At 45.1% G+C, this 15,125-nt stretch overlaps 1 protein-coding gene across 1 annotated transcript in view; it reads right to left on the reverse strand.

Moving 5' to 3' along the window:
* Nucleotides 1-15,125, reverse strand: part of LOC115153057 (kinesin-like protein KIF13B) — a 96,194-nt gene that overhangs the window by 14,807 nt on the left and 66,262 nt on the right. Inside the window, exons 26-31 of the mRNA XM_029698135.1 lie at nucleotides 9,472-9,604; nucleotides 6,793-6,942; nucleotides 6,348-6,447; nucleotides 5,371-5,497; nucleotides 1,134-1,189; nucleotides 451-569 (exon numbers count right to left, since the gene is read on the reverse strand). Of these exons, the coding sequence (XP_029553995.1) occupies nucleotides 451-569; nucleotides 1,134-1,189; nucleotides 5,371-5,497; nucleotides 6,348-6,447; nucleotides 6,793-6,942; nucleotides 9,472-9,604 (685 nt within the window). The remainder of the gene's footprint in view (nucleotides 1-450; nucleotides 570-1,133; nucleotides 1,190-5,370; nucleotides 5,498-6,347; nucleotides 6,448-6,792; nucleotides 6,943-9,471; nucleotides 9,605-15,125) is intronic.

Consider the following 15,125-nt stretch of genomic DNA (forward strand, 5'->3'; position numbering starts at 1 on the left):
GAGTCAAATATCCATATAATATCATCCACAAACAATACTGCAATATGTAGCTGTATGGTTTTCTCCCCCATCACTAATCAAAATGCCTCAAGTAAGACATTATCTTTCCTTCCATAAGGCAACACAACTAGTGCCATCGGGTGACAACTAAAACCAACTACATACCAACAACCTGTTCATCTATTTGTCCTTTGAACTCCTCTAAGGGCCACCAGGTCCTGTAGTTTTAGCTTGGCTTGGAGGGAATTCCAAGGCCAGTCGGCAGAGTAGTGAAAACACTTTTTCCCCCCGTCATAGTCTGTTCTAATGTTCATGACTGTTAGCATAAAACAAGACTGGGATCTGAGCTTGTATGTGTTTTAGAAGAGAGGATTGATAAAAAGGTGTTAAGTGTGAGGTTGGGAGTGACAAGCCCACAATGCAGTGTGATTGTCTCTCTATGGTCCTCACCTCTCCATCGTAGTGCTTGACTATGTGCAGGTCAAAGAACGCATCCTCATCCTCCTGGTTCAGCATGGCATCTAGACCCCCAGCCAGTGGAGCAGACAGGTTGTCCTGGAAATCATCAGCTGGAGGGCGAGAAGAGAGAGAGGGGGGGAGTGAGATAGAGTGTATGTTAAATGTTTACTGTTAATTTGTATTGTTCATTTCACTTTTGTATATTAATCTACCTCACTTGCTTTGGCAATGTTAACATATGTTTCCCATGTCAATAAAACCCCTTGAATTGAATTGAGGTTGTGAGTTCAGAGGCAAAAATATTATTTATATCAGTGACGAAGATGAAGGAAAGAGAAAGTAAACAATAGAACATACCACTGATGATGGTGAAGATGGGGGAGGACAGAAGGAACAATGGAACATACCACTGATGATGGTGAAGATGGGGGAGGACAGAAGGAACATACCACTGATGATGGTGAAGATGGGGGAGGACAGAAGGAACATACCACTGATGATGGTGAAGATGGGGGAGGACAGAAGGAACAACGGAACACACCACTGATGATGGTGAAGATGGGGGAGGACAGAAGGAACAACGGAACATACCACTGATGATGGTGAAGATGGGGGAGGACAGAAGGAACATACCACTGAAGATGGGGGAGGACAGAAGGAACAACGGAACATACCACTGAGGTCCAGGAAGAGAACAGGAATGTGTGCCTCCATCCCAGGAACAGGAACTCTGTGGGGAAATAGGCAAATCAGAACACTGAGCGCACACAGCTCCAACACGCACGCTAGTGATGCGCGTGTTCACTCACAACCCGCAGTCCCTGCGGTAGCCTAGTGGTTACAGCGTTGGGCCAGTAACTGAAAAGTTGCTGGATCGAATCCCCAAGCTGACAAGGTAAACATCTGTTGTTCTGCCCCTGAGCAAGGCAGTTAATCGACATCCACGGGGCCCGGGGAACAGTGGGTTAAGGCAGCCCCCCACACCTCTCTGATTTCAGTTGTACAACTGACTAGGTATCCCCCCTTTCCCTTTATCTGCGGGGTGGGCAGGTTTAAGGTCATGAAATATTGTGGCGGGCGGGTTAAACAAAAGACAAGTCACATCTATAGGCTACTTTTGAGGGGCGGCAGGTAGCCTTGTGGTTAGAGTGTTGGGCCAGTAACCGAATGGTTGCTGGATCAAATCCCCGAGCTGACAAGGTAAAAATCTGTCGTTCTGCCCCTGAACAAGGCAGTTAACCCACAGTTCCCCGGAAAGGCCGTCATTGCAAATAAGAATTTGTTCTTAACTGACTCGCCTAGTTAAATAAAGGTTAATAAAAAAAAAGGGAGGTTCTTTCGTTGTTCTTATCTGGCATTAGGACGTAAGCCTCAGATTCCGGGCCTAACTGTACAAGCGCCAAATACACACCAACTGACAAAGAAAAAGAACATTGATCCACTGAGACAAAAAGGACAACGTCAGAGTTTAATTGAATAAGAGAAAAGCGGGAGAGTTGAAAATCAATAGGAGGAACGATCAGAACAGTAGTCTAACGTTGGGAAAGCTGTTGTGTGTGATGATTGTGAGGCGCTATACAAATTCAACAGTCAGGGACTTGAAATATGGCACATCAAGGGATCTGTACTGTTCAGATGGGTTAAATGGAATAGTAACTGAAATCTGGACACCGACTGTTGGTCGACAACCTCTCCCATAGTATTAACTCCTACTGAATTAAGCATAACTTGCATTAAAATGATATACCAAATGTACATTTGACTCAGGAACCGGGAATGGATAAATTTGACTTCTTCCTTTAAGCATCTTGAGAGAATGAATGTGCGGTTAGGGACCGTCTGTAAAGTTGTTATCTTTATCAGCATCATAAAAGCTGATAGTATTTCAGCAACATAAAATAGGCCTCCAAGCTGAACAGAAATCTTATCAGAAACATGTTGGATAGTTTTCACAGCTTTTACATTTTCTTTAAATCTTTATTGAATTTTTTTTTGTAATTGCATTTTTTCCCTGGTACCTAAACGTCTTTGCTGCGAGAGAGAAGCAGAGAAAGAGAAAACTTTACCAATGTCAACTAGATTGAAGCATTCATTCAATCGATGTGGTGAACAACAAGTAATGACAGAAGAGAAGCTGCATGTAGGCCAATCAAATCAAATGTTATTTGACACGTTTCGTAAACAACAGGTGTAGACTAACAGTGAAATGCTGACTTATGGGTAATTTTCTAACAATGCAGAGTTAAAGATACAAAAAAAAAATTACATTTAAAATAGTGACACTAGGAATAAAGAGTGAATAACATAACGTTTCTATATACAGGGAGTGCCAGTACCACGTCGATGTGCAGCGGTACGAGATAATTGAGGTAGCCTTCAGAAAGTATTCACACACTTTGAATTGTTCCAAATTTTGCTGTTACAACGTGGGATTAAAATTGATTTAATTGTCATTTTTTGTCAAAAGATCTACACAAAATACAAAAAAATGGAACATTTGTATAACAAAATAAAACACTAACATACCTTGATTAGATAAGTATTCAACCCCCTGAGTCAATACATCTTTAGCAGCAATTGCAGCTGTGAGTCTTTCTGCATAAATCTCTAAGAGTTTTCCACACATGGATTATGCAACGTTTGCCCATAATTTCTTCCTAAATTCTTCAAGCTCTGTCAAATTGGTTGTTAATCATTGCTAGACAAGCATTTTCAGGTCTTGTCATAGATCTTCAAGCAGAGTTACGTCAAACCTGTAATTTGGCCACTCAGTAACATTCACAGTCTTCTTGGTAAGCAACTCCAGTGTAGATTTGGCCTTGTGTTTTAGGTTATTGTCCTGCTGAAAGGTGAATTCATTTCCCAGTGTCTGGTGGAAAGCAGACTGAACCAGGTTTTCCTCTAGGATTTTGACTGAGCTTTGCTCCATTCCGTTTTTTTATCCTGAAAAACTCCCCAGTCCTTAACGATTACAAGCATACCCATAACATGATGCAGCCACCATTATGCTTGAAAACGTGGAGAGTGGTACTTAGTAATGTGTTGTATTGGATTTGCCCCAAACATAACACTTTGTATTCAGGACAAAAAGTGAAATGCTTTGCCACATTTTTTTTTCAGTATTACTTTAGTGCCTTGTTGCAAACAGGATGCTTGTTTTGGAAAATTTTTATTCTGTACAGGCTTCCTTCTTTTCACTGTCAATTAGGTTAGTATTGTGGAGTATCAGTTTTAAAAGTCACCATTGGCCTTATGTGCAAAGCTGTCATCAACGGTGGCAACTTTGAAGAATCCCAAATATGAAATATATTTTGATTTGTTTAACACTTGTTTGGTTACTACATGATTCCATATGTGTTATTTCATAGTGTTGATGTCTTCACAATTATTCTACAATGTAGAAAATAGTAAAAAATTAAGAAAAACCCTTGAATGAGTAGGTGTGTCCAAACTTTTGACTGGTACTGTATGTCTGAAATTAGTTTTGATTTAGAATGGACGATTATCATTTGTCGGAACTGAGGCAGGGGGAAACAAATACATGTCATCTATGCACTTACTGTAAATAGCGAATGGAGGACGCTTTTCCCACGGTTAATTTTCATGCCAGCCAGGTAGGCTATACTACTGTTGTAAAGAGAAGCAATGTGCTGAATATTAGGAAAGTTGAGATATAAATATAGTAGGCCTAGCCTATAGAAAGCTGATGGGATCCTCCTCTTTTTAATAGATCAGCCGTGATCAGACAACCCATTGTTGTGTCATCAGCAAACTTAATGATGGTGTTGGAGTCGTGCGAGGCCACGCAGTCGTGGGTAAACAGGGAGTACAGGAGGGGACTGAGCACGCATCCCTGAAGGGACCCGGTGTTGATGGTCAGCGTGGCAGATGTGTTGTTGACTACCAACACCGCCTGGGGACGGCCCATCAGGAAGTCCAGAATCAAGTTGCAGAGGGAGGGGTTCAGTCCCAGGGTCCCAGCTTGGTGATGAGCTTGGAGGGGACAATGGTGTTGAATGCTGAGCTGTAGTCAATGAATAGCATTCTGCACAGCCAGAAGAGGACTGGCCACCCCTCATAGCCTGGTTCCTCTCTAGGTTTCTTCATAGGTTACTGCCTTTCTACAGAGTTTTTCCTAGCGACCGTGCTTCTACACCTGCATTGCTTGCTGTTTGGGGTTTTAGGCTGGGTTTCTGTACAGCACTTTGAGATATCAGCTGATGTAAGAAGGGCTTTATAAATATATTTGATTGATTGATTCTTACATAGGTATTCATTTAGTCCAGGTGTGTGAGGGCAGTGTGGAATGCAGTAGATATTGCGTCATCTGTGGATCTGTTGGGGCGGTATGCGAATTGGAGTGGGCCTAGGGGTGTCTGGGATGATGGTTTTGATATGAGCCATGACCAGCCTTTCAAAGCATTTAAATGGATATAGATGGGAGTGCTACGGAGCGATACTCATTTAGGCAGGTTACCTTGGTGTTCTTGGGCACAGGGACTATATGGTGGTCTGCTTGAAACATATTGGTATTACAGACCAGGTCAGGGATAGGTTGAACATCTAAATTATAGACAAATTGACTAATAAATAGCAACCAAATTGTCGGAAATTATAAACAGAAACATTATGCTTAAAAAAGAAAATGGCTTCTGCCCCCCCTGTCAAAAAATAGTTCCGGAATCTCTGACTGCAGACTACACACACACACACACACACACACACACACTAACCTACCTCTCAGCGGGGGCTCCAGGGATGCCTACCTCTCAGCGGGGGCTCCAGGGATGCCTACCTCTCAGCGGGGGCTCCAGGGATGCCTACCTCTCAGCGGGGGCTCCAGGGATGCCTACCTCTCAGCGGGGGCTCCAGGGATGCCTACCTCTCTGCGGGGGCTCCAGGGATGCCTACCTCTCTGCGGGGGCTCCAGGGATGCCGCTACCAGTCGAAGGTACCAGGACGGCATTACGTTCCTCTGTCAGGGTCAGACGCCATTCTAACAGCTGGGCCTCCCTCTCCACATCATCCTCTGACTTATCTACAAACATAATACTGTTAACTGTAAAACACATTATTAATACTATTTTAACTGTAAAACACTCATTATTAATACTATTTTAACTGTAAAACACTAATTTACTACCATTTTAATTGTAAAACTCATTATTACTATTTTAACTGTATAACACTCATAACACTCATGGGGCAGCAGGAGGCCTAGTGGGCCGGCAGGTAGCCTAGTGGTTAGAGCGTTGGACTAGTAACCAGCAGGTAGCCTAGTGGTTAGAGCGTTGGACTAGTAACCAGCAGGTAGCCTAGTGGTTAGAGCGTTGGACTAGTAACCAGCAGGTAGCCTAGTGGTTAGAGCGTTGGACTAGTAACCAGCAGGTAGCCTAGTGGTTAGAGCGTTGGACAAGTAACCAGCAGGTAGCCTAGTGGTTAGAGCGTTGGACTAGTAACCAGCAGGTAGCCTAGTGGTTAGAGCGTTGGACTAGTAACCAGCAGGTAGCCTAGTGGTTAGAGCGTTGGACAAGTAACCAGCAGGTAGCCTAGTGGTTAGAGCGTTGGACTAGTAACCAGCAGGTAGCCTAGTGGTTATAGTGTTGGACTAGTAACCAAAAGGTTGCAAGATTGAATCCCTGAGCTGACAAGGTAAAAATCTGTCGTTCTGCCCCTGAACAAGGCAGTTAACCCACTGTTCCTAGGCTGTCATTGTAAATAAGAATTTGTTCTTAACTGACTTGCCTAGTAAAATAAAAAATATTACTACTATTTTAACTGTAAAACACTCATTACTACTATTTTAACTGTAAAAGACTCATTATTACTAAGATTTTTGGTCAAATACAAGTCATGAATATGCTCTGTGTGTAATGTGTCAGTCTGACCTGGCTTTTGGACCATCTTCTGCAGGTGCTGGTCCAGGTACTGTTGCCTCTTAGTGAGGGTGGTCAGCCACTGGTCCCTCAACCTCTCCAGATCACCTTCCTGCACGCACACGCACACGCACACACACACACACACACACACACCAGCCCTGGTACTATCAGAACTAAGTTCAGTTTTGCGATGCTGGGGTCTACTAAACAACCCCCTGTAAATACTTTCCTTTACTCAACTCAATGAGAGAATCTCAATTGCATTTTCTTCATTCCTCACATCCTCTTTCCTCCCCTCCTAAAAACCAACTGGATGAGAAAGTCAGAGGGGATGGACCTCTGACCTTCTAATCCAAAGGTTTTTGAGGAGGCAGCGAGAAGAGAGGACGCGAGGAATCAAGAAAATGCAATTGAGATTCTCCCAAAGTCTCAAACTGATTCCAGTCAGTGTTACCTGATAGCTGTCTACATCCTCATCCCAGGGGCAGGCCTCCCGTACCTCCACGTTGCCAATGGAAACAGAGACGATGTTTGTGGCGATGAGGGGCATGGTTCCTGAGTCCGGTACGGACCGTACCTCCACCTGCAAACGACGAGACTGGCCCTGGGTGGGGAGGGGGTAGAGACAGGGTTAAGGTTAGAGACTGGCCCTGGGTGGGGAGGGGTAGACACAGGGTTAAGGTTAGAGACTGACCCTGGGTGGGGAGGGGGTAGAGACAGGGTTAAGGTTAGAGACTGGCCCTGGGTGGGGAGGGGTAGACACAGGGTTAAGGTTAGAGACTGACCCTGGGTGGGGAGGGGGTAGAGACAGGGTTAAGGTTAGAGACTGACCCTGGGTGGGGAGGGGGTAGAGACAGGGTTAAGGTTAGAGACTGGCCCTGGGTGGGGAGGGGTAGACACAGGGTTAAGGTTAGAGACTGACCCTGGGTGGGGAGGGGGTAGAGACAGGGTTAAGGTTAGAGACTGACCCTGGGTGGGGAGGGGGTAGAGACAGGGTTAAGGTTAGAGACTGGCCCTGGGTGGGGAGGGGGTAGAGACAGGGTTAAGGTTAGAGGATGGCCCTGGGTGGGGAGGGGGTAGAGACAGGGTTAAGGTTAGAGGATGGCCCTGGGTGGGGAGGGGGTAGAGACAGGGTTAAGGTTAGAGACTGGCCCTGGGTGGGGAGGGGGGTAGAGACAGGGTTAAGTTTAGAGGCTGACCCTGGGTGGGGAGGGGGTAGAGACAGGGTTAAGGTTAGAGACTGGCCCTGGGTGGGGAGGGGGTAGAGACAGGGTTAAGGTTAGAGGCATGGTTCCTCAGTCCGAGACTGACCCTGGGTGGGGAGGGGGTAGAGACAGGGTTAAGGTTAGAGCCTGGCCCTGGGTGGGGAGGGGGTAGAGACAGGGTTAAGGTTAGAGGATGGCCCTGGGTGGGGAGGGGGTAGAGACAGGGTTAAGGTTAGAGACTGACCCTGGGTGGGGAGGGGGTAGAGACAGGGTTAATGTTAGAGACTGGCCCTGGGTGGGGAGGGGGTAGAGACAGGGTTAAGGTTAGAGGATGGCCCTGGGTGGGGAGGGGGTAGAGACAGGGTTAAGGTTAGAGCCTGGCCCTGGGTGGGGAGGGGGTAGAGACAGGGTTAAGGTTAGAGACTGGCCCTGGGTGGGGAGGGGGTAGAGACAGGGTTAAGGTTAGAGGATGGCCCTGGGTGGGGAGGGGGTAGAGACAGGGTTAAGGTTAGAGACTGGCCCTGGGTGGGGAGGGGGTAGAGACAGGGTTAAGTTTAGAGGCTGACCCTGGGTGGGGAGGGGGTAGAGACAGGGTTAAGGTTAGAGACTGGCCCTGGGTGGGGAGGGGGTAGAGACAGGGTTAAGGTTAGAGGCATGGTTCCTCAGTCCGAGACTGACCCTGGGTGGGGAGGGGGTAGAGACAGGGTTAAGGTTAGAGCCTGGCCCTGGGTGGGGAGGGGGTAGAGACAGGGTTAAGGTTAGAGACTGACCCTGGGTGGGGAGGGGGTAGAGACAGGGTTAAGGTTAGAGACTGACCCTGGGTGGGGAGGGGGTAGAGACAGGGTTAAGGTTAGAGGATGGCCCTGGGTGGGGAGGGGGTAGAGACAGGGTTAAGGTTAGAGACTGACCCTGGGTGGGGAGGGGGTTAGAGACAGGGTTAAGGTTAGAGACTGACCCTGGGTGGGGAGGGGGTAGAGACAGGGTTAAGGTTAGAGACTGACCCTGGGTGGGGAGGGGGTAGAGACAGGGTTAAGGTTAGAGACTGGCCCTGGGTGGGGAGGGGGGTAGAGACAGGGTTAAGGTTAGAGACTGACCCTGGGTGGGGAGGGGGTAGAGACAGGGTTAAGGTTAGAGGATGGCCCTGGGTGGGGAGGGGGGTAGAGACAGGGTTAAGGTTAGAGACTGACCCTGGGTGGGGAGGGGGTAGAGACAGGGTTAAGGTTAGAGACTGACCCTGGGTGGGGAGGGGGTAGAGACAGGGTTAAGGTTAGAGACTGGCCCTGGGTGGGGAGGGGGTAGAGACAGGGTTAAGGTTAGAGACTGACCCTGGGTGGGGAGGGGGTAGAGACAGGGTTAAGTTTAGAGGCTGACCCTGGGTGGGGAGGGGGTAGAGACAGGGTTAAGGTTAGAGTATGGCCCTGGGTGGGGAGGGGGTAGAGACAGGGATAAGTATAGATGCTGACCATGGGTGGGGAGGGGGTAGAAACAGGGTTAAGGTTAGAGACTGACCCTGGGTGGGGAGGGGGTAGAGACAGGGTTAAGGTTAGAGACTGACCCTGGGTGGGGAGGGGGTAGAGACAGGGTTAAGGTTAGAGACTGGCCCTGGGTGGGGAGGGGGTAGAGACAGGGTTAAGGTTAGAGACTGACCCTGGGTGGGGAGGGGGTAGAGACAGGGTTAAGGTTAGAGGCATGGTTCCTGAGTCCTGGAAGGACCGTACCTCCACACAACAAGACTGAACCTACTAAACATTTAATTAATGTCCCTATCACATGATCTATAAGGTTTTCATAACAAATCTATAACCCATCTATCCATAACATGGAAACTTTTGTACACACTCCTGTTTGAGAAACAGGCACCAGGCACCACACACACACAGTATAATGTCCTCACAAGCATAGAAAAAAATACACAGAAACACAGCTACCTGTTTGAGTTGGAAGATGCCCCCGGTGCCTACATCCTTGGGTGGTAGGACCTCTACAGGGGTGAACTCTCCTGCATCATTCAGCTCCAACACCTGAACCCAGAGATCCAGCCTACGCGTTACCTCACTCCACCTGGAGACACACAGACCAGTCATTGAACCAGAACCAGTCATTATACCAGACCAGTCATTATACCAGACCAGTCATTATACCAGAACCAGTCACTATACCAGACCAGTCACTATACCAGAACCAGACCAGTCATTATACCAGAACCAGACCAGTCATTATACCAGAACCAGACCAGTCATTATACCAGACCAGTCATTATACCAGACATTATACCAGACCAGACATTATACCAGACCAGTCATTATACCAGACCAGACATTATACCAGACCAGACATTATACCAGACCAGTCATTATACCAGACCAGTCATTATACCAGACCAGTCATTATACCAGAACCAGTCATTATACCAGACCAGTCATTATACCAGACCAGTCATTATACCAGAACCAGTCATTATACCAGAACCAGTCATTATACCAGAACCAGTCATTATACCAGAACCAGACATTATACCAGACCAGACATTATACCAGACCAGACATTATACCAGACCAGACATTATACCAGACCAGACATTATACCAGACCAGTCATTATACCAGACCAGTCATTATACCAGTCCAGTCATTATACCAGTCCAGTCATTATACCAGTCCAGTCATTATACCAGACCAGTCATTATACCAGTCATTATACCAGACCAGACCAGTCATTATACCAGACCAGTCATTATACCAGACCAGTCATTATACCAGAACCAGACCAGCCATTATACCAGAACCAGACCAGTCATTATACCAGACCAGTCATTATACCAGAACCAGACCAGTCATTATACCAGACCAGTCATTATACCAGACCAGTCATTATACCAGAACCAGACCAGTCATTATACCAGACCAGTCATTATACCAGAACCAGACCAGTCATTATACCAGACCAGTCATTATACCAGACCAGTCATTATACCAGACCAGTCATTATACCAGAACCAGACATTATACCAGACCAGACATTATACCAGACCAGACATTATACCAGACCAGTCATTATACCAGACCAGTCATTATACTAGACCCAGTCATTATACCAGACCAGTCATTATACCAGACCAGACATTATACCAGACCAGACATTATACCAGACCAGACATTATACCAGACCAGACATTATACCAGAACCAGACCAGACATTATACCAGACCAGACATTATACCAGAACCAGACCAGACATTATACCAGAACCAGACCAGACATTATACCAGAACCAGACCCGACATTATACCAGAACCAGACATTATACCAGAACCAGACCAGACATTATACCAGAACCAGACCAGTCATTATACCAGACATTATACCAGACCAGTCATTACACCAGACATTATACCAGAACCAGACCAGACATTATACCAGACCAGTCATTATACCAGACCAGTCATTATACCAGACCAGTCATTATACCAGACCAGACCAGTCATTATACCAGACCAGACCAGTCATTATACCAGACCAGACCAGTCATTATACCAGACCAGACCAGTCATTATACCAGACCAGACCAGTCAGTATACCAGACCAGACCAGTCATTATACCAGACCAGTCATTATACCAGACCAGTCATTATACCAGACCAGTCATTATACCAGAACAGTCATTATACCAGAACAGTCATTATACCAGACCAGTCATTATACCAGACCAGTCATTATACCAGACCAGTCATTATACCAGACCAGTCATTATACCAGACCAGACATTATACCAGACATTATACCAGAACAGACATTATACCAGACCAGTCATTATACCAGACCAGTCATTATACCAGACCAGTCATTATACCAGACCAGTCATTATACCAGACCAGTCATTATACCAGACCAGTCATTATACCAGACATTATACCAGAACAGACATTATACCAGACCAGTCATTATACCAGACCAGTCATTATACCAGACCAGTCATTATACCAGACCAGTCATTATACCAGACCAGTCATTATACCAGACATTATACCAGACCAGTCGTTATACCAGACCAGTCGTTATACCAGACCAGTCGTTATACCAGACCAGTCATTATACCAGACCAGTCATTATACCAGACCAGTCAATATACCAGTCATTATACTAGACCAGACATTATACCAGAACCAGACATTATACCAGAATCAGTCATTATACCAGAATCAGTCATTATACCAGACCAGTCAGACCAGTCATTATTATACCAGACCAGTCATTATACCAGACCAGTCATTATACCAGACCAGTCATTACACCAGACCAGTCATTACACCAGACCAGTCATTACACCAGACCAGTCATTACACCAGACCAGTCATTACACCAGAACCAGACATTATACCAGAACCAGTCATTATACCAGAACCAGTCATTACACCAGAACTAGACATTATACCAGACCAGACATTATACCAGACCAGACATTATACCAGACATTATACCAGAACCAGACATTATACCAGGCCAGACATTATACCAGACCAGTCATTATACCAGACCAGACATTATACCAGACCAGACATTATACCAGACCAGTCATTATACCAGACCAGTCATTATACCAGACCAGTCATTATACCAGTACCAGTCATTATACCAGTACCAGTCATTATACCAGACCAGTCATTATACCAGACCAGTCATTATACCAGACCAGTCATTATACCAGACCAGTCATTATACCAGTCCAGTCATTATACCAGTCCAGTCATTATACCAGTCCAGTCATTATACCAGTCCAGTCATTATACCAGTCATTATACCAGACCAGACCAGTCATTATACCAGACATTATACCAGACCAGTCATTATACCAGAACCAGACCAGTCATTATACCAGACCAGACATTATACCAGACCAGACATTATACCAGACCAGACATTATACCAGACCAGTCATTACACCAGACCAGTCATTACACCAGACCAGTCATTACACCAGACCAGTCATTACACCAGACCAGTCACTACACCAGACCAGTCATTACACCAGACCAGTCATTACACCAGACCAGTCATTACACCAGACCAGTCATTATACCAGAACCAGTCATTATACCAGACATTATACCAGAACCAGTCATTATACCAGAACCAGACATTATACCAGAACCAGACATTATACTAGACCAGACATTATACCAGACCAGACATTATACCAGACATTATACCAGACCAGACATTATACCAGACATTATACCAGACCAGACATTATACCAGACCAGTCATTATACCAGACATTATACCAGACCAGTCATTATACCAGACATTATACCAGACCAGTCATTATACCAGTCATTATACCAGACCAGTCATTATACCAGACATTATACCAGACCAGTCATTATACCAGTCATTATACCAGACATTATACCAGACCAGTCATTATACCAGACATTATACCAGACCAGTCATTATACCAGACATTATACCAGACCAGTCATTATACCAGACATTATACCAGACCAGTCATTATACCAGTCATTATACCAGACCAGACATTATACTAGACCAGACATTATACCAGAACCAGACATTATACTAGACCAGACATTATACCAGAACCAGACATTATACCAGACCAGTCATTATACCAGACCAGACCAGTCATTATACCAGACCAGACCAGTCATTATACCAGACCAGACCAGTCATTATACCAGACCAGACCAGTCATTATACCAGACCAGACCAGTCATTATACCAGACCAGACCAGTCATTATACCAGACCAGTCATTATACCAGACCAGACCAGTCATTATACCAGACCAGTCATTATACCAGACCAGTCATTATACCAGACCAGTCATTATATCAGTCCAGTCATTATATCAGTCCAGTCATTATATCAGTCCAGTCATTATACCAGTCCAGTCATTATACCAGTCCAGTCATTATACCAGTCCAGTCATTATACCAGTCATTATACCAGACCAGACCAGTCATTATACCAGACCAGTCATTATACCAGACCAGTCATTATACCAGACCAGACCAGTCATTATACCAGAACCAGTCATTATACCAGAACCAGTCATTATACCAGAACCAGACATTATACTAGACCAGACATTATACTAGACCAGACATTATACTAGACCAGACATTATACCAGACCAGTCATTATACCAGTCATTATACTAGACCAGACATTATACCAGAACCAGACATTATACCAGAATCAGTCATTATACCAGAATCAGTCATTATACCAGACCAGTCAGACCAGTCATTATTATACCAGACCAGTCATTATACCAGACCAGTCATTACACCAGACCAGTCATTACACCAGAACCAGTCATTACACCAGAACCAGTCATTACACCAGAACCAGTCATTACACCAGAACCAGTCATTACACCAGAACCAGTCATTACACCAGAACCAGTCATTACACCAGAACCAGACATTATACCAGAACTAGACATTATACCAGACCAGACATTATACCAGACCAGACATTATACCAGACATTATACCAGGCCAGACATTATACCAGACCAGTCATTATACCAGACCAGACATTATACCAGACATTATACCAGACCAGACATTATACCAGACCAGTCATTATACCAGACCAGTCATTATACCAGACCAGTCATTATACCAGTACCAGTCATTATACCAGTACCAGTCATTATACCAGTACCAGTCATTATACCAGTACCAGTCATTATACCAGTACCAGTCATTATACCAGTACCAGTCATTATACCAGTCCAGTCATTATACCAGTCATTATACCAGACCAGACCAGTCATTATACCAGACCAGTCATTATACCAGACATTATACCAGACCAGTCATTATACCAGAACCAGACCAGTCATTATACCAGACCAGACATTATACCAGACCAGACATTATACCAGACCAGACATTATACCAGACATTACACCAGACCAGTCATTACACCAGACCAGTCATTACACCAGACCAGTCATTACACCAGACCAGTCATTACACCAGACCAGTCATTACACCAGACCAGTCATTACACCAGACCAGTCATTACACCAGACCAGTCATTACACCAGACCAGTCATTACACCAGACCAGTCATTACACCAGACCAGTCATTACACCAGACCAGTCATTATACCAGAACCAGTCATTATACCAGACATTATACCAGAACCAGTCATTATACCAGAACCAGACATTATACCAGAACCAGACATTATACTAGACCAGACATTATACCAGACCAGACATTATACCAGACATTATACCAGACCAGACATTATACCAGACATTATACCAGACCAGACATTATACCAGACCAGTCATTATACCAGACATTATACCAGACCAGTCATTATACCAGACATTATACCAGACCAGTCATTATACCAGTCATTATACCAGACCAGACATTATACTAGACCAGACATTATACCAGAACCAGACATTATACTAGACCAGACATTATACCAGACCAGTCATTATACCAGACCAGACCAGTCATTATACCAGACCAGACCAGTCATTATACCAGACCAGACCAGTCATTATACCAGACCAGACCAGTCATTATACCA

This window comes from Salmo trutta, chromosome 1 (genome assembly GCF_901001165.1).
Source record: "Salmo trutta chromosome 1, fSalTru1.1, whole genome shotgun sequence".
NCBI lineage: Eukaryota > Metazoa > Chordata > Actinopteri > Salmoniformes > Salmonidae > Salmo > Salmo trutta.